This window comes from Mobula birostris, chromosome 6 (assembly GCF_030028105.1).
Source record: "Mobula birostris isolate sMobBir1 chromosome 6, sMobBir1.hap1, whole genome shotgun sequence".
NCBI lineage: Eukaryota > Metazoa > Chordata > Chondrichthyes > Myliobatiformes > Myliobatidae > Mobula > Mobula birostris.
In genome coordinates this window covers 91,821,736-91,841,216 of record NC_092375.1, presented here as the reverse complement: position 1 = coordinate 91,841,216, position 19,481 = coordinate 91,821,736, and the positions used below count along the sequence as shown (strand labels likewise).

Sequence of the window (19,481 nt, the reverse complement as noted above, 5' to 3'; positions counted from 1 at the left end):
TGAGCACCTACGGACAGAGCACCTATGCTCCGTCCGCCAGAAGAAGCGGGATCTCCCAGTGGCCACCCATTTTAATTCCACTTCCCATTCCAATTTGCCAATCTATGGCCTCCTCTAATGTCAGGATGAGGCCACACTCAGATTGGAGGAACAACACCTTATATTCCGTCTGGGTAGCCTCCAACCTGATGGCATGAACATCGATTTCTCGAATGTTATGCCCCGCCCCGCCCTTTCCTTCACCAGTCCCCATCCGCTTTTCCCTCTCTCACCTTATCTTCTTGTCTGCTCATCACCTTGGTCTGGTGCTTCTCCCCACTTTTCTTTCTTCCATGGCCTTCAGTCCTCACCTATCACACCCCCCCTTCTCCAGCCCTTATCTTTCACCAATCAACTTCCCTGCTATTTACTTCATCCCTCCCCCTCTCAGTTTCACCGATTACCTTGTGTTCCTCTCACTCCTCCTCCACCCTTTAAATCTACTCATCTTTTTTCTCTAGCCCTGTTGAAGGGTCTCGGCCTGTAACATGGACTGTACTTTTTTCCATGGATGCTGCCTGGCCTGCTGAGTTCCTCCAGCATTTTATGTACGTTGCTTGGATTTCCGGCATCTGCAGATTCTCTCGTTTGTCACTTACAATTTGATCTGAATATGAAACTAATGAACACATCTCCTTCTTTGTCAAATCTTAATGAGAACATTTACATTATCTGTTCCATTATCAACAGAGGTGAGAATCGGGTGAGGTAATGGTGGCAACTTTGTCAAAACCTTTTTGAAAAGCAAATTCAATTATAGTGAAGGAAGAAGTTCTTTGGGCTTTCTGCACTGGAAAAGCTGTACTGTAATAGCAATATTTTTAATGGAGAGATCATTGTTTGTTTACTTATTCACTTGGCTCCCAGAGCAAAATAAATAACTCAAATTAAAAAATTACGTGAACCTACCATGTTTAAGTTCTCTTTGTACATAATCAGTTACAACATTTCCTATGTATAATTGATTCAAAAGTGTTGAAAACTTGGACACAATATACATTCAACTTGTTCAAACGAGAGGATATTTCAACAAATGAAGATGATAAATAGATCATCTTTGATTCAAATCAGAGATTCCTCTGAATAGAAAACGCAAGCATGAGGAAATCTGCAAATGCTGGAATTTCAAGCAACACACAATTGCTGGTGAACGCAGCAGGCCAGGCAGCATCTATAGGAAGAGGTACAGTCGACGTTTTGGGCCTAGACCCTTTGTCCTGCAATTTTTATGTGTGTTTCTCTGAATAGACCCATATAGCACATTCTCTCTTCTTCCCCCCACCCTCCCCTCACTCTCAGGCAGAAGATACAAAAGCCTGAATACACATACCAGCTGGCACAAGGACAGTTTATATCCTGCTGTTATAAGACTACTGACAGTCCCTTTGTATGATAAAGTCAACTTCTGACAATCCACCTTGTAAATGTCCTTCACGTACATCTTATTGTCCACCTGAAAAGCACTGCAACCTGTAACACTTTGTTCTGCATGCTGTTATTGCTTTTTCTCCCCGCAATGATTTTATTATTAATAATAAAAAAAGAAATAATAAACTACACCTTGTTTACTTATGGCAAACTATATCTCACTGGATTAAGCTTAGTTTTAATGATGTTCAACAAGCAAAGGAGAATTCATTATTCTACCAATCAACAGCTGTGTAAGGCACAGTGCTGCAATGTTATCACCCAATTCTTCAATCTATGCTAGCTGTAAGTTTTCCGACTGGGAGTCCATAGCCAATCATCAAACATGCCTTCAAAGATGGTGCTGCAGAATACAGATTTCAGACCAATTTCATAAATATGGAGTAGTCAGTTTAGGTTCTTTTTTAACATAGAACATTGAAACAGTAAAGCATGGTACAGCCCCTTCAACCCATGATGTGGTTCTGATCTTTTAACCTACTCCAAGATCAATCAACCCCTTCACTCCCACATAGCTCTCCAGTTTTCTTTCATCCATGTCCCATCTAAGAGACTTTTGAATGAGCCTAATGTATCTGCCTTTATCACTACCCTTGGCAGTGCATCCCACACACTTACTGCTCTCCGTGTAAAAAACCTATCTCTGACATCTTCCCTATATATTCTTCCAATCAGCTTAAAAGTATGTCCTCTCGTATTAGTCATTGCCGCGCTTGGAAAAAGGCACTGGCTGTGCACTTTATCTCTGCCTCTTATTATCTTAGATACCTCTACCAAATCACCTCTCACTCTCCTTCACTCCAAAGAGAAAAACCCAAGCTTTTCGCTCAACCTTTACACAAGAAATGTTCATAATCCAGGAAGCATTCTGGTAAATCTCTTCTGCACCCTCTCTAAAGCTTCCACATCCATTTCCTCTAATGAGGAAACCAGAACGGAACACAAAACTCCAAGTGTGGTCTAACCAGAGTTCTATAAAGATACATTACATCTTGGCTCTTGAAATCAATGCCCCAACTAATAAAGGCCAATACATCACATCCCTTCTTAATCAGCTTATCAATTTAAGCAGCAACTTTGAGGGATCTATAGACATGAATCCCAAGATCCTTCTGCTCCTCAACGCTGCTAAGAAACTGGCCATTAATCTTGTACTCTGCCCAAGGTATATCGCTTCATACTTTTCCAGATTTAACTCCGTCAGCTATTTGTCAGCCCAGCACAGTATCCTATCAATGTCCTATTGTTTCCTATTACAACCGTCTACACTATCCACAACACAACCAACCTTCGTGTCAACTGCACAGCAACAAGTAAGAACCCAATTAAAAGTAACTCCTAACTGTCTCAAATTAGAATGATGTAGTCATAACAAACACTGATGCTTGTAAACTTATACTTTCTACCAATATGGAGATGCAGCAAACTGCAACTGTAACACCATATTCTAAGTACATTCTGTTATTACTTTTCCCTTGCACTACTTCGATGCACTGATGTCATGAAATGATCTGTATGGATGGCACTCAAAACAAAGTCCTGAGACAACAGCAAACCAATTTACTTACACAAATATTTAAACAGAATGTCTCCACCGGCAATCAAACTTACTTATTTGTTCCATGCTCTCACTTTGATACAATGGTTCTCTCAGGTGATGTTATGTCTTAGTTTGGAAAAAATTAGAAGTCGAACTTTTGATCCTGGATTTGACTTCGAGAAAAGGTGGGGTTCTTTTGCCTGCTATTATCATTTGATTTGAGTTAATAAAGATGGTCCTTTTCTGATGCTGGGGTATATGGATTTGGTTGGCGGATTGATGTCTTTTTTTTAATGGAAGCTTGTATAGCATATAGCTCCGGGTTTGTGCTCCAAATGGGCTTTTCCCCCTTCTTTTGTTATTAGGATTTTTTCTGTTTTAGTTAGTAGGAGTTCTTTTTTCTTTCTTTCTTTTTTCCATAAAAAAAGCTCTAACATTCTGTTTTTTTTATTATTATTGATATACTGCTCAGTTTGGTTGATAGTTTAACTCTTATTCTACATATGGATATGTTGTCTTGATTATTTTGATGTATTTTTCTCTGTTGTTGATTTTCAATAATAATTAATAAAAAAGATTTAAAAATGAAAATGAAAATATTTGTTCCAAGACACTTCCCCTGATATATAGTCTTGCTGCACTGTGTTTTGGTAATAATAGATATAAAAACAACAATATGAAAAAGCCTACAGATGCTGGAAATCCAAAGCAATACACACAAAATGCTGGAGGAACTCAGCAGGTCAGGCAGCATCTATGGAAATGAATGAACAGTTGACTTTTCGGGCTGAGAAACTTCTTCAGGACTGAAATGGAAAGGGGAAGACACCAGAAGCAGTGTTTTCTTAGCATTCTGCGTTTTCTTTTTTTTTAATTTTATTTTTATTTGGATAAGGAATTCACAAATATCATGTACTTTTTTCACACATATAACCTTTTCCATTTTTTTATATGTATAAAACTACAATTATTTATACATTCTTAAGTACACATTGAGATGATATAAAAGGAAAATAAACATTTAAATAGATAATTATGTACTGTGGTAAATCTAACCTATTAGACTAAGTAATGGAATTAGTTGTTAAGAAAAATGGTAATAATAGTTTCCATATAACCCTTCTGGACCATTTCCACTGGTCCAAAACGTTGTATATAAGCTTGTGTATCAACCATTGTAGGTGTTTATATCCTAATTTATTCATGCTTGCTCCTGCACGCAGACATAATTATCCAATCCCTATGTACTTATTTACTTAATTTTTTCATTTTTTTATCCCTTTCCCAAATCTTTCCCTTTACTTGTGTTAATTCTCTATTTTTCAAAAGAAAACACAAAAAACAAACATTTAGACTAGGGGTGCTTACGTTAGCAATATTACTGTGTTGATGAGAAGAGCAGTATAAATCATTAGGAGAGTCATCTAAAGTCTGCTCGCATTGGGGTTATATATTCAATCCATTTATTCCAGATTTGATAAAATTTTTCTTTTTGAGTTCTCAGGGAGTAAGTCAACTTTTCCATTTTAAATATTTCCAAGATAATTTCATACCAATCTTCTAATGTAGGTGGTATTGGATTTAGCCATTTTCTAGTGATTGATTTCTTACTTGCTGCTGAGGGCCTGCAGCAACTTTATATCTTCCTTCTGTTCAAGAAACAATACATGCCCCAAATAGAGCGTCTCAAAGTTCAGAGGTATTTGGGACCTAAGTACCTTAACTAATGTTCTATGAATACCTTCCCAAAATAGACTTAATTTAGGGCAATCCCAAAAAATATGAAAATGATTTGCCTCCTTGGAGCCGCACCTTCTCCATCACATTTGTATCTTTATATTTTTCCTGATATGGGGTCTTGAAGTATCTTATAATGTTTTTCCAACAATGTTCTCTCCAAGTCAAAGAATTAGTCGAGGACCATTGAAAGCTGCAGATTTTCCCCCAAGCCTCCTCTGAAAGTACCAACCCCGCTTCTTTCTCCCACTTCTCTTTAATATACAGTGTATTTACATTTTTAGCATGGGAGAGTGCATTACATAATCAAGAAACTGATTTACTGGGTATTGAACTGCAAGCCGAATTCAGAATTTTGAAAAATTCTAATTCTACTGTTGATAGGTCTGTATATCTACAACTCTGGTTAACATAGCTTCGTACTTGAAGGTACCTAAAAAAGTCATTATGTTCTAGGCCATGTTTGTCCTGCAGGATTTGGAAACTTTGTAATACTCTTTTATCTATAAATGAGAGGTAGGTTGTAAGACCTTTCTTTATCCATAGCTCAAATCTTTTATCTCCTCTGTTGGGAAGGAATTCGGTATCATATGCACACCATCTAAAGAGTTTTAACATGTTATTAATTCCACATGAATTAACCATCTTCTGCCATACTTTTAATGTAAGATTTATCCAAGCGTTTTTAAATTTTTCCAACTGGGCCATCAATCCTTTGTCAGCTATTGAGGCCTGAAGAGGAAAACTGTCAACTAATCCAAATTCTATTTCCTTCCATCTAGCCTTATATTCCCTATTACACCAATATAACAGAGGGGTTATCTGTGAGGCATAAAAATAATTTCTCAGGCAAGGAAGAACCATACCTCCTCCTTCCTTCCCTAACTGTAAGGTGTTATATCGAATTCTAGGTTTCTTTCCTTGCCAAATGAAGCGGGAAATCCATTTGTCCTATTCCCTGAATTGATTATCATCCACCTCCACCGGTAAAGTACGGAAAAGATACAATAACCGAGGAAGAATATTCATTTTTATAGTATTTATCCTTGAATTTAAACTTAAAAAGGGGATAAGATTCCATCTATGCATATCTGCTTTTATCTCTGAGATTAATGGCCCATAATTTACCTGTGACAGTGTTGAAAGATCCTTCGGCAGGGTTATTCCTAAATATTTTAATGATTTAGCTTCCCACTAAAGATCATATGTATCCTGCAACTTTTTGGATGGTGTATAATTTAGGGACATAACCTGCGTTTTCTTTACATTTATTTTATAACCTGATATTTTCCCAAAGTCATCCAACAGTGTAAACAATCCTATAAATGATTTTTCTGGTTCACTCAGATAGACCAAAACATCATCTGCGAATAACGCCACTTTCTGTTCAATCCCTGCCACCTTGATACCTTTTACGATTTTGCTCTGTCTTATTAGTTGGGCAAGCGGTTCAATATATAGCGCAAAAAGGAGAGGAGAAATTGGGCATCCCTGTCTAGTACCTCTCTCTAAGATGAAGGAGTCAGAGAGGTCCCCATTTATCTTAATTCGGGCTATAGGGCTGTCATATAGAGTCTGAATTACTTTAATAAACTTTTCTTGAAAGCCGAATCTTCCTAACACTCTGTATAGGAATGCCCAACTAACTGAATCAAAAGCTTTCTCAGCGTCCAATCCTACTACCATTGTCTCTGTCTCGTTCTTATTAACCTGTTCTAATATGTGCAGAGTTCTCCTCATGTTGTCCTGTGTTTGTCTTTGTTGAATAAATCCAGTCTGGTCTAAGTGGATTAGGCCAGGTAAAAGCTTTTCCAATCTGCGCGCTAACGTAGATGTAAATAGTTTGTAATCTAAATTAAGAACACCAATTGGCCGATAATTGCCACATTCTAGTTTATCTTTACCCTCTTTAGGAATAACTGAAATAATCGCTTCTCTCCAGGAAGGTGGAGTTTCTCCTCTCTGCAAGATCCAATTAAAGGTGTTAAGTAGTAATGGGGCTAACTGTGTCTTCAGGGACTTGTACCACTCTGAGGTAAACCCATCAGAACCCGGGGACTTTCCAGCCTTTAACCTAGAGATGGCCACGTTCAGTTCTTTGACAGTTACTGGTTCTAATAAACTTTCATTTTGTAAATCTGTAAGTTTAGGTAGATCTAAAAAATTCAATACACTGTCTATATAGGGCTCATTGGGGGCCCGGGGTTTGGGAGTACAGCTCTCGATAATATGTTTCAAAACTCTCTTGAATTTTCCCTATTGTACTCTCCACAAGCTTTGTCTTTGGATTCTTTATTTTATGAATTGTATTGTCTGCTTGTTGTTTTCGTAATTTACATGCTAATAATCTAGCTGATTTACCTCCTACTTCATAATTCTTTTGTCTCAGGTAAAGAAAATTTCTTTCAGTTTCCAACATATAAATATTGTCAATTTAACTTTGCAATTTCCTAATTTCGATTTGAATTACTTTTGTTGCTATCTACAACTTGAAGTTGTTTTAATTTTCCTTGCAGGTTTGCTAATTTTTGTGCATTGATTTTTTTCATGTGAGTGGTAATGGAAATAATTTTCCCTCTCAGTACAGCTTTCAATGTATCCCATAAGATCACTGGTGATGTTTCTCCCGTGTCATTAAGGTCTAGATATTCTTTGATTTCTCCCCTTAATCTCTCCATTACTTTCGGGTTATTGAGTATATGTGAGTTTAGCCTCCATAGTGTTTTCCTCACTTTCCTTTCCAGGATTAGAGACATAGAGACTGGGCTATGATCCGACAGATCAATTGTTGCAATATTACAGTTTTTTATCCTGAGTCTATCTGTATTAAAGATAAAGAAATAGTCTATCCTTGAATAGGCTGAATGAGAGAAAGAGTAATATGTATAATCTTTACTAGTAGGGTGTAATTCCTTCCAGACATCTATAATTCCCAACTCCTCCATCAATGAATTCACTTTCCCAGTCAGAGGTTTATTCTGAGTAACTATTCTTGAAAAATCTAATATAGGATTTAATCTAATATTAAAATCCCCTCCACAAATTACTACCCCTTGAGAACTGACCATTAGGTCAAAAATGTGTCTATAAAATGACCATTCACAACCTGGCGGAGCATAAACATTCAGCAATGTTATTTCTGTACCTTCTATTCTTCCTGTGATTTTTACGAACCGTCCTTCTTTGTCTCTAGTCTCTGAAATATGTTCATAATTAAGAGTACTTGATATTAAAGTAGCTACCCCTCTTTTGTGACTGATTGGCTCATATGTGTTTCCTGGAGGAAAGCTATTTGTGCGCTCTCTTTTTTCAATTTAGACATAATCTTATTTCTTTTAATTGGATTCAAAACCCCATTAACATTATAGAAAATTATTTTTACCAATTCAGTTTGCATTTTTCTCTAGTAGAAAAAAAAACTCTCCTTTTCTAACCAAACAGTAAGCAATCCCTTCTCAACAGTAAACCAAGACATATAACCACACCCTAGACATTTTTGAACGTGTAACATTTGAAAATTTTTCCCGACTTCCCACAGTGAGGCCTGAGCACCGACCTGCCTCAGTTCAGAGGGATAACCTCTATCTTCACCCTGTGTTAGAGGGCCCTCAGCAGTTTGAATAATCATAGAGAATTTTCTCCTATTTATGTCTCGACCAAATTGCTATCATTCAAGTTATTCCGCCTAGTTTATTTTCAGTTACCAGTTTTCATTTTACCTTTAAGTCCGATTTACTCTTTTCAGTCATTTCTCTTAATTAATTTGTGTTCTCTGTACATTCGCGTCTGAATATTTGCAGCTTTTCCTTGTAGTTTGACACTCTGGTTCGTGTGGAGCGTCCTCGCCCCACTAACTGCCACGACTTCTGCCGAATCCTCTCCAGTAGCGACTCCGGTTGGGTGATAACTTTAATAGGTAGTCCCCGGTCCGCCAGGTCCAATGTTGCCTCCTCCACCGTAGCGTAAGTTTTTGTCCCTTTGTCGTAAAAGACTCTCAGCCGAGCTGGATACAGGGTCTGGAATTTGATGTTGTTTTCCTTCAGGACTCTCCGTATTTCCGTATATTCCTTCCGTCTGGCAAGAATCCCCGGTGCGTAGTTGTGGTCTAAACTGATTTTACAGTTGTTCCACATGAAACCTTTCTTTTGCCATGCCCTTTTAAGCACCTCTTCCTTCGTTCTGTAACTGAGAAATCTGACCAGAATCGATCTGGGCTGGGCGCCTGCTGGAGGCTCTGGTGCCAACGCGCGGTGAGCTCTTTCTATCCGTAGGTCTTTTGCGGCCGGTATATCAAGGTTCTCTCTAAGTAGCTTCTCCACGAAGGGAATCATCAATCCGGGTTTACCTTCAGTTCCTTCGGGAACTCCGTAAATCCTCACATTTTCCCTTCTCGAGCGGCCTTCTTGATCTATTAGTTTCCACTGGAGCTGGTCTTGCGGCTTCAGCATTTCTGCTATCACCTCCTCTGCGTTTTGTAGCTTCTCTTCAATTCCAACAATCCTCGCTTCGGCTTCATCTATCCGCGAGTTAGTTTTTACTATTTCTCCTTTAGTATCTTCCAGCTGTTTGCTGTTACCTTGTCGGAACTCGCGAATCTCTCTGAGAATCAAGGACAGAGTCACCGATTCCACCTCATTATCTCCGTCCTGGCTTGCCGTGGGGGAGCTAGGCCCGTCGCCTTGCTGCGTCTCTTATCAGCCTTCGGAGCAGACTTTTTAATCTTGTTCTTAGACAGCATCCTTGCCCCTTTTATTAATATAGTTATGCAATATTAAGTATTTGTCTAAATTCGATTATGGGGCAGTTTACCTTCTTTTTTGTCGAGAGACATTTTCCTTACGCCGCCATTCCCTTGATCGTTTTCTTAGCATTCAATAAAGCTAAATCTAACCGCTATGAAATCTGGACATCAGACAGAACCTGTTTGCAAAAGTACTTAAGAATTTAAGATGATACTGCAACAAGTTCATTTACAAAGGGGAACCAGGCAAAGTGTTAAAAGTGACTATCAGAAATTAAATACTCAATTCGATGTGCATCCAATGTGTTCTATCATTAAGAAAGAATTAATTACCTTAATGGCCATCTCTTTGTCACCAATTTGAACAATAGCCTCAGTATGTGAAGTTTCGCCGTTCATTTTTTTAATACCAGTAACTCCCTTTGGGTGAGAGGTACTTGCTGAGTCGAGCAAATCGAATGTCTAAAATAAATACATTTTTAGTTTATCTTCTGTTAAGTAAACGAATAATCATAATAACAAAGAAAAACAAGTTGGACAGTCTTCAATTCATGAATGCACTTCTGCAACATTGACTTTTAACTATTTCACACAAAAAATTCTAGTAGAAAATGTTAATAGGGCACTTTCTCTGAAAGTATCCAAAATGGTACTGTGCTGTTTATTGATACTATGGGAGTTGCAGATCAATGTTCTGTGGGGAACTGTGGTTTCAAAATTTCAGACACATAACTACAGTGGCAGTATAAGTAGATCAGAGGCTGGGGACAGTGACATCTTCAAGGCATAAATGGGCAGTGCGATGGAAAAAGCCTTTTCACTAGATGAATACAATTTTAATAACTCTCAAGGATCTCAACACCATTAGGACAAAGAAGCCTCAATTGGCACCTCATCAACCACAGTAAATCTTCATTCCCTTCACCACATATATAGTTGCTGTAATCTGTACCACCCACAGCCCTAATCTGCTAACTAAATTTGCAGACGACACTACATTGATTGGCCTTATCTCAAGCAATAACAAGGTGGCCTACAGGGAAGAAGTCATCTCTCTGACACAGTGGTGTCAAGAAAACAACCTCTCCCTCAAGGTCGCAAAAACAAAGGAGCTGGTTGTGGGTTACAGGAGGAATGGAGACAGGCTAACCCCTATTGACATCAACGGATCTGGGGTTGAGAGGGTAAACAGCTTTAAGTTCCTCAGCATCTACAACTGCACCTCTTTCACCTCAGACAGTTGAGGAAGTTTGGTATGAGCCCCCAAATTCTAAGATCTTTCAACAGGGGCACAATTGAGAGCATCCTGACTGGCTACATCACTGCCTGATATGGGAAATGTAACTCTCTTAATCGCAGGACTCTGCAGAGAGTGATGCGGACAACCCAGCGCATCTGTAGTTGTGAACTTCTCATGATTCAGGACACTTACAAGGACAGGTGTGTAAAAAGGGCCCGTAGGATCATTGGGAACCCAAGTCACCCCAACCATAATCTATTCCAGCTGCTACCATCTGGGAAACGGTACCGCAGCACAAAAGCCAGGACCAACAGGCTCTGAAACAGCTTCTTCCACCAGGCCGTCAAACTGATCAACTCACGCTGACTTGAGTGTACTCTATATTACATTGACTGTTCTATTTAATATAAATTACTATGATTGCACATTGCACATTTAGATGGAGATGTAACATAAAGATTTACCCCTTGTGTATGTGAAGACTGTAAGAAATAAAGTCAATTCAATTCAATGTACTGCAAGTACTTGCCCAAGCTACTTCGATAGTACTTCCCAAATGTACGGATAAAATTATCAAGGACATTCGCAGCAGACACATGAAAACACCCTCATCTTCAAATTCTCCTCCAGATGACAGACCATTCTGAATGGAAAGTATATTAATGGCCCTTCAGTGTTGTTGGGGTTAAATTTTGGAATTCCTTCTCCATGTGAACAATGGCAGCACCATTGCTAGAAGGACTGTAACGGAAGAGCAATTAAGCACAGGCAAGAAATGTTGATGTAGTAAGCAATGCCTAGATCCCAAAAATGAATGATTTAATAAGTTGACCCAGTTGATTTTCTGAGATGGGCTGAGCAAAGGAAGGATTGCAAGTAGGAACTTTACAGCCTGCATGGGGTCTTGCAACTCTCTGAGTCAGCCAAAGTAAACACATTCAAGGGCCTGCAAAGGCAATGCTTCCATTTTTTCAGTGACCAACTTCATCTCCATTCAATCCTTGTTGATATATAATAAGTCATGATGATTACTTTAAAACATGCACTCACGTTTGCTTCTGAAAATGTCCTTGCAACACAAAATACTGAAAGAAACACTTTGAAAAGAATATAAGAGAGGACAGTAGTTAATCTGATGCCTTTACCAAATTTAGGATAGAATGTTACTACCATTTGAGATCTGCCATACCACAACATTACTAAGAGAGCTGTTTAACAATCACCCACCGGATTATTTTTAAATAGCTTTCAAGATACTGTTTTTATCCTCTAATTTCTACTCCCTCTCGGTGGAAACAATCTTTTTGAGACTCACTACCCAGGGAATTATGAGGCCAATCCCATAGTATACTGTTGTCTAGCCAGCATGTTGAAGAACTATGGCAATTCTATGAATAAAATGGTTCTCATTAATAGTTAAATTTAATATTTAAAGATATGAATTTCTATCAAATGGCAGTAGTTATATTTAATTTGGATTAAATGTCATACTAAAGTGTACATCTGGGACATGGATCTCATGCTAACTTTCTTTAACCATTTAAGTTCACTGCTCAGCTATTCCTAATGGAGTCACAAATACAAAAACATCTGCAGATGCTGGAAATCGAAGGCAGCACACACAAAATACTGGAGGAATTCAGCAGGCCAGGCACCATACTTGGAAAAGAGTAAACAGTAAATGTTTGGGGCGGAGGAGAGGGGGAGGAGGGTGAACTAAAGAGCTGGGAAGTTGATTGGTGAAAGAGATAAAGGGCTGGAGGAGCAGGAATTGGATAGGAGAGGATAGAAGACCATGGAAGAAAGGGAAGAAGATGGAGCACCAGAGGGTGGGGATGTGCAGGTAAGGAGATGAGGTGAGACAGGAATAGTGAAGGAGAGGGGTTGCAATTACCAGAAGTTAGAGAAATCAATGTTCATGCCATCAGGTTGAGGGCTATTCAGACAGAATAAAGGATGTTGCTCCTCCAACCTGAGTGTGGCCTCATTGTGGCAGTAGAGGAGGCCGTGGACTTACATTCCTAATGGAGTACTGATTTCAATGGGCACCCATACACCAATTGCTCAGTAAATCAGTCATGATGAGGGATTCGCCTGTAATCGTTATTACTTACTTTCAATACATCTTCCACTCCAATTACACCTTCTTTTCCCAGCATTAAATCATATGGATAAAGTCTATGGAGCAGTTGCTGAGCAGACATCATGGGAAATGCATCCTATTCAGAGAGTAGAAGTTTAATTAAATTCTCTTATAAATTAAATGTGTAAGGTTGTGTTCAGCTATCATATGCACATACCATGATTTTAATGATAGCTGGTAGATTATCCACGGGAAACTCAGGCAAACCAAGAGTTGTGGATTCTTGAGTGCAAAGGGCCATTGCAAAAGACAGCATCTGAGATATTCTGGATAAGAAGAAAATGCTTTAGTTATTAAGCTGCAGAATGCTAATCAGGTTAAGTTTTCACATTTTATGCTGCTATAGCTCTACTTTAATACATAGTAACAATTCAAACATTAAACAATACTGCAAGTTGGTAAGAGTAATGAGGATCAGCCTTGACTAGGTGCAGAACCGTTTGAGGCACAAAAGGGAAACAGAACTACTGTATTCTGTTCGTAACTTCATGTACATGAGCTTGGGAAGGATGGTTAGACTCGTTTCTGGAAGTGCAACCAACATTCCTTCACAGGCCATAACAAGCCCACTTCCATGATACATGTTTCCAGACCCAGCTCATTCTTTGATATCCAACTGAATGAGTCTTGACTATTGATCAGCCTTCATTCCTGTTGCTAACATTTTAATACCAAAAACTGCTTAAAGAAACTGAATACCTAACAACACACACAAGATGCTGGAGGAACTCAACAGGTCAGGCAGCATGTATGGAAATGAATAAACAGTTGATGTTTAGGGTCGAGACCCTTCATCAGGATTGGAAAGGAAGAGAAAGATATCAGAATTGGAAGGTGGAGGGCAGGGAAAGTACAAGCTAGAAGGTCATAATTGAAGCCAGATAAGTGGGAAAGGGGACATGAAATAAGAAGCTCAGAGGTGATATGTGGAAGAGACTAAGGCCTGGAGAAAAGGGAATCTGATTGGAAAGGAGAGTGGACCATGGGAGAAAGGGAAGGAGGAGGGACACACAGGGGGAGGGAGGTGACAGGTAAGTGGGGAGTGAGGTAAGGTGGGAGTACAGTAGGTAAATGAGAAGAAGAAAAGGGAAGGGTGAAAAAAATTATTGGAGGTTGGAGAAATCAATGTTCATAGCATCAGGTTGGAGACTACCTGGACGGAATATAAAGCATACTTCTCCAACCTAAGAATGGCCTCATTGTGGCAGAAGAGGACGCCATGGGTCAACATATGGGAAAGGGAATTGGAATTGAAATGGTTGGTCACTGGGAAATTCTGCATTTTGCGGATGAAGGGAAAGTGTTCATCAAAGCAGTCCCCCAATTTTTCAGGTCTCACCAATATAACAGCCACATCGGCAACACTGGATACAAAAGATGACCCCAAAAAAATTCTGAGATGAAGTGTTGTCTCACTTATTTGGAACCTTGAATGGATCTGAGGGAGGAGGTGAATAGGTGTAGTACTTCTGCGACTTGCAGGAGTAAGTGCCAGGAGGGAGACTAGTGGGGAGGGACCAATGGACAAAGGAATCACAGAAGGAATGATACTTGCAGAAAGCAGAGAGTGGCGGGGGGGTGGGGGTAAGGTAAAGATGTGTTTAGCAGTAGAGTCATATTAAATGAGGTGGAAGTTGTGGAGAATGATGTGTTGGGTACAGAGGCTTATAGGGTTTTCGGTGAGGACAAGAGGAACTCTATCTCTATTAAAGTGAAGTAAAGGCATCCATTAGTCTTGCGAGACCATGGATCTGCGCCTGGAAAGTCTTCACTCTCCAGGGTGCAGGCCTGGGCAAGGTTGTATGGAAGACCAGCAGTTGCCCATGCTGCAAGTCTCCCCTCTCCACGACACCAATGTTGTCCAAGGGAAGGGCATTAGGACCCATACAGCTTGGCACCAGTGTCCACGTGCCCACCTATCTCTATTAAGGAGCACAGATATTTGTGGAAAGCAGGAGCTGCAGGCGAGGGCAGTGTCAATGGTGGAGGAAGGAAAACTAATTTGAAGTAGAATAACATCTCTTATGTCCCCGACCAAACAGTCCTTCCAGGTAAGGCAACACTTCACCCGTGAATCTGTTGGAGTATCTACTGTATCCGACGCTCCCAATTTGGCCTCCTCTACATTGGTGAGACCAAACGTAGATTGGGAGAGCAGCTTTGTTGAGCACCTTCACTCCACCCGCAAAAAGAAATCCAACCATTTCAATTCCAATCCTCATTCCCACTGTGACATTATCCTCTTCTGCCATGAAGAGGCCACTCTCAGGTTGGAGGACCAACACTTTATATTCTGTCTAGGTAGCTTTCAACCTGATGGCACAGACATTGATTTCTCCAACTTGCAGTAATTTTTTTTCACCTCTATCTTCCTTCTTTCTCATTTACTCACTCTGCCCCACTTTTTACTGATTAATAGATAGCTTCTGGGGGGGGGGGGGGTCAACGACATGCTTCTTTATCTCTCTCAGTAAATATTGTCTGGCTTGCTTAGCACTTCCAGGCTACAGGGGTGGTGCATCTATTTTCTGTCTGCATTGTATTTTGTGGCATGCTTATTATGACAATCTGTCACATGTGTTGGGGCGTGATAAAATTAAATGAGTACAGCTATATATTCACGCTATGTTAATTAGTTGTTTAGTTAAGTCTAGTGGAGAGGGGTTAATACATGGGAAATGATTTTCTTTTTGCTGACCGTTAATTGGAACGTTATTAGACCACTTAAATACGTACAGAATGCTAATTCTGATGTCGCTAATTAAAACGCTTGATTACCCTGATTTGAACACTAAGATTACTATATCACTAATTTACTTTCATTAATTTTTAGTGATACAAGATTGTTTGTCTTTGCTGGCTTCGTAATAAAGGATTGAATGTGCCTTTGTCAATTTAGAAATTAGTTATTTGGAAGCGCATCACACAATGTCAAGTACCCTGGCTTTGTATCTCAATTGTTTTGGTTTGTTTTCAAGTAAGTGCTATACAGGGATTTTTATTTTATTTTAATACTGCCATATAGTAGATATAATATTATTACCCCATACCTCTCAGTGGGCACATTTGGTCCGATAGCATACAAGAGTGTCAAATGGTCCTGGAAAAAGAATGTGTGAAAAGGAATCAAAATAGGACTAGCATTTCTTCAAAAGCCAAGTCCACTATAAATTCAACACAAATAAATCAGAATTTTCAATTCTATGCACCAACCTGGCAACTCATACACATGTGCCCATAATGTATTGGACAGAGTGCACAACTCTCTGCAGCTTCATGAAGCTGATGTCAATATCATTGAGTAAGTCCAAAAAGAGTTGGCACAAATCTGAATGCAAATAAACTGAAAAATCCAAAAACGATCCCAGATATCCTCCCAGTCCTCTCACATAAACCAAGACCGCTCTCTTCCTAAACCCTCCCCCCCAAAAAACTCTATTATCCATAAAAAAAAGAAATTCCACACATACTACACCTGTGGCTAGTACTTGATAACAACAAATAACAAGGCATTCAACAAATTACCACCATCTGACTCAGGATTTCTGCCAACTTTCTATCTCCTTGATTTTGATCCTCTCCCTAATTACACTCAATCAACATTATTTTTTTCTCATTCTTATTTCGACCTGATTTTCTTCCAGCCACATTCTTCTCCTTCTCTTATTCTTTGATTGCTTTGAGTTGACTGCATGTTGAAGGATTTATCAGCAGACTTAAATTAATAGTGTCACAGACTTAATAAGGACATGTGAGAACAAGTTTGTACTCACAAAAACATTCCAATTCTTCCCCTATGGAAGACAATGGATGAACCACAAAATTCATAATCTACTGAGGGCTATATCTGTGGTGTTCAGGTCTGGTGACCTAGAGTCATGTAATAAGTCCACGTATGATCTCCAGAAGGCCATTGCAAGCACAAAGAGGCAATTTCAGGCTAAACTTGAATCACAGATACATGCTTGGATGCTCTGGCAGACTTGCACAATAAATAATTTTGTTCAAGGTAAGATTAGGTAGCGTAAGTGGCAATTGACCCATCACTCCTCAATGGTTTTAAAGCGCTTTCATAGGAAGAACTATGATACACTAATGCGAATCCCCATGTCTCTAAATAACCCTCTAATTTCAATCTCTGAAGCCGAGGTCTAAGTATTCTTGAAGAGTGTAAGAGTGAATCTATGCAAGGGGTCTGGCCCGGATGAGTTCACGGAGTACTATGGATCTATGCAAAACAACTAGCTAGCGAATTTAGATATACACAACCTATTGCTTCTGTGATCTGAAATTTTCATCTGCTTCAAAGAGGCATCTATCGTACCGGTGCCCAGGAAGATCGTGGTGACCTGCCTCAATGACAATCATGCAGTAGTTCTTACATCAACCTCAATGAAGAGATTAGCTATGGTGGAACTGAACTCTTTCCTCAGAGATGACTTGGATCCACTCTAATTTGCGTACCACTACAAGACAGAGGACCTAAGGGCAAGGTTGTTGGATTCAAAGCTAATGAGATATTGCTGCATTCTCTATTTCACGGAGACACACAGTGGTCCAACCCGAGGGCTTCTCGATTCAACATATGGACTGAACTACTGTTTCAGAGAAGGCAAGAGGTTGGGGGGGGGGTGGTCTGTGTTGCACGATAAATTCTGCTTAGTGCTCGGACATAATGGTCTTGTCATACTCTTGTTCTCCTGATGTGGAATGTCTAATTATTAACTGCTAACCTTTCTTTGTGATTCTGCCGCAGTTTACATACCTCCAAAGGCAGATGTTAATCAAGCACTCAATGTATTGAGTATCATAATTAGGAAACAAGAGACAGTCAACAATATTGACATGGATTTCAATCAGGTATGCTTGAAGAAATATCTGCCCAATTATCATCAACATATTGCCTGCAGCATCATGGGTCCCAACATAATTGACCAATGTTACAAAATGATCAGGAATACCTATCCTTTCATCCCTAGACTGCATTTTGGGAAATCTGATCATCTAGCTGTCCTCCTCCTACCTGCATACAAGCAGAGGCAAAACAGTAAGCCACCAGAGGTCAGGACAACAGCAAGGTGGTCATAGGAGACAAAGAAGTAGCTGCAGGATTGCTTCAAGTTGGTGGACTGAACCATGTTAAATGACTCATGAGAGGATCTGAATGAATATGCCACGGTTGTCACAGACTTTATAAAGAACATTTGAGGATACGTGTCCATACAAAGTCATTCAGTCTTCCCCAACCAGAGGCCCTGGATGAACCAAGAGATCCACAATCTGCTGAGGGCTAAATCAATTGCATTCAGGTCTTATGAAGAAACTATAAGAGGTCCACGTATGATCTCAGAAAGTCATCCCACATGCAAAGTGGTAGTTCTTTTCTTTTGAAATCTTTTAATTATTATTATCCAAAATTAACATGAGTACATCGAAGTAAGCAACACTTACAATGTCTCAAGAAAAAAAAACATTATTTTAAAGATTGAAAAAAATTTTGTCATTAATAACCCCCTACTAAGCAAGAAAAAGTGAGGGGAAAAAAAACCCATTAGGTGTTCAACCCCGGAGCCATGCATCATACAAAAAGCTTTTAAAGATAAACATCAAACCACCAGCAAGAAAAAAGAATGTACCAAAAATTTACAATTAGATCATGGAGGAAATTTATCAATTAATTCATATGATAATAACGAGCAAATGAACCCCATCTTTTCTCAAAATCAAACATAGGTTCAAAGGTTTGACTTCTAATTTTCTCCAAATTAAGACATAGCATCACTTGAGAGAACCACTGTGACAAAGTGGGAGCTGATGTATCCTTCCACTTCAACAAAATGGCCCTCCTAGCTATCAATGTAACAAATGCAATAACATGTTAGTCAGACACAGAGATACCATGGATATTTTGAGGAATTATTCCAAAAAACACAGTTAATTTGTTAGGTTGTAAATTAATTTTAAGTGCTTTCGAAATTGTTGACAAAACTGACTTCCAGAACTGTTCCAGTATAGAACAAGACCAAAACATGTGTCAGTGTAGCTGTCTCAGTTTTACATCTATCACAATAACTATCGACATCAGGGAATATTTTAGACAATTGCTCCTTCGTCAGGTGGTAACGATGTACAATTCTAAATTGAATCAGTGAATGATTAGCACAGATCGAAGAAGAGTTAACCAGCTTCAGAATCTGTGTCCAATCCTCCGTCATAAAAGTCAAATTGAGTTCCTTTTCCCAGTCATGTTTAATCTTAATTAACGGACACTTATCTCATTGTAATAGTAAATTAGAAATTCTTCCAATAGAACCCTTCATTTTGTAAGAAATATCCAACTTGAAGGTATTGTAAAAAGTGTGAGTATGAAAGAGAAAATCTATTGTCATGTGTGACACCAAGCAGAGCTACCGGACAGATGATGCTAATGAGAGAGATAACGGAAGACAATGGAGAAACATTCAAAATGCTAATAAGAGAGAAGAGAGAGATTAACAAGAAAGAAACACAATTCAGATATTGACAGACCGTTTGCTTTGAACCTGAACTGTTTGAAGTTTGATGGACAGGTGATACCCCAGCAGGGGAATAAAAAGAGGTTTGCTAAGGCACG

The 19,481-nt window shown here is 39.2% G+C and overlaps 1 protein-coding gene across 4 annotated transcripts in view; it reads right to left on the bottom strand.

The window, feature by feature from the left end:
- Positions 1-19,481, bottom strand: part of vwa8 (von Willebrand factor A domain containing 8) — a 481,708-nt gene that overhangs the window by 336,786 nt on the left and 125,441 nt on the right. For all 4 annotated transcript variants that reach the window (XM_072260839.1, XM_072260838.1, XM_072260837.1 and 1 more), the window contains exons 7-10: positions 15,919-15,968; positions 13,026-13,134; positions 12,840-12,944; positions 9,819-9,947 (exon numbers count right to left, since the gene is read on the bottom strand). In XM_072260839.1, the coding sequence (XP_072116940.1) occupies positions 9,819-9,947; positions 12,840-12,944; positions 13,026-13,134; positions 15,919-15,968 (393 nt within the window). The remainder of the gene's footprint in view (positions 1-9,818; positions 9,948-12,839; positions 12,945-13,025; positions 13,135-15,918; positions 15,969-19,481) is intronic.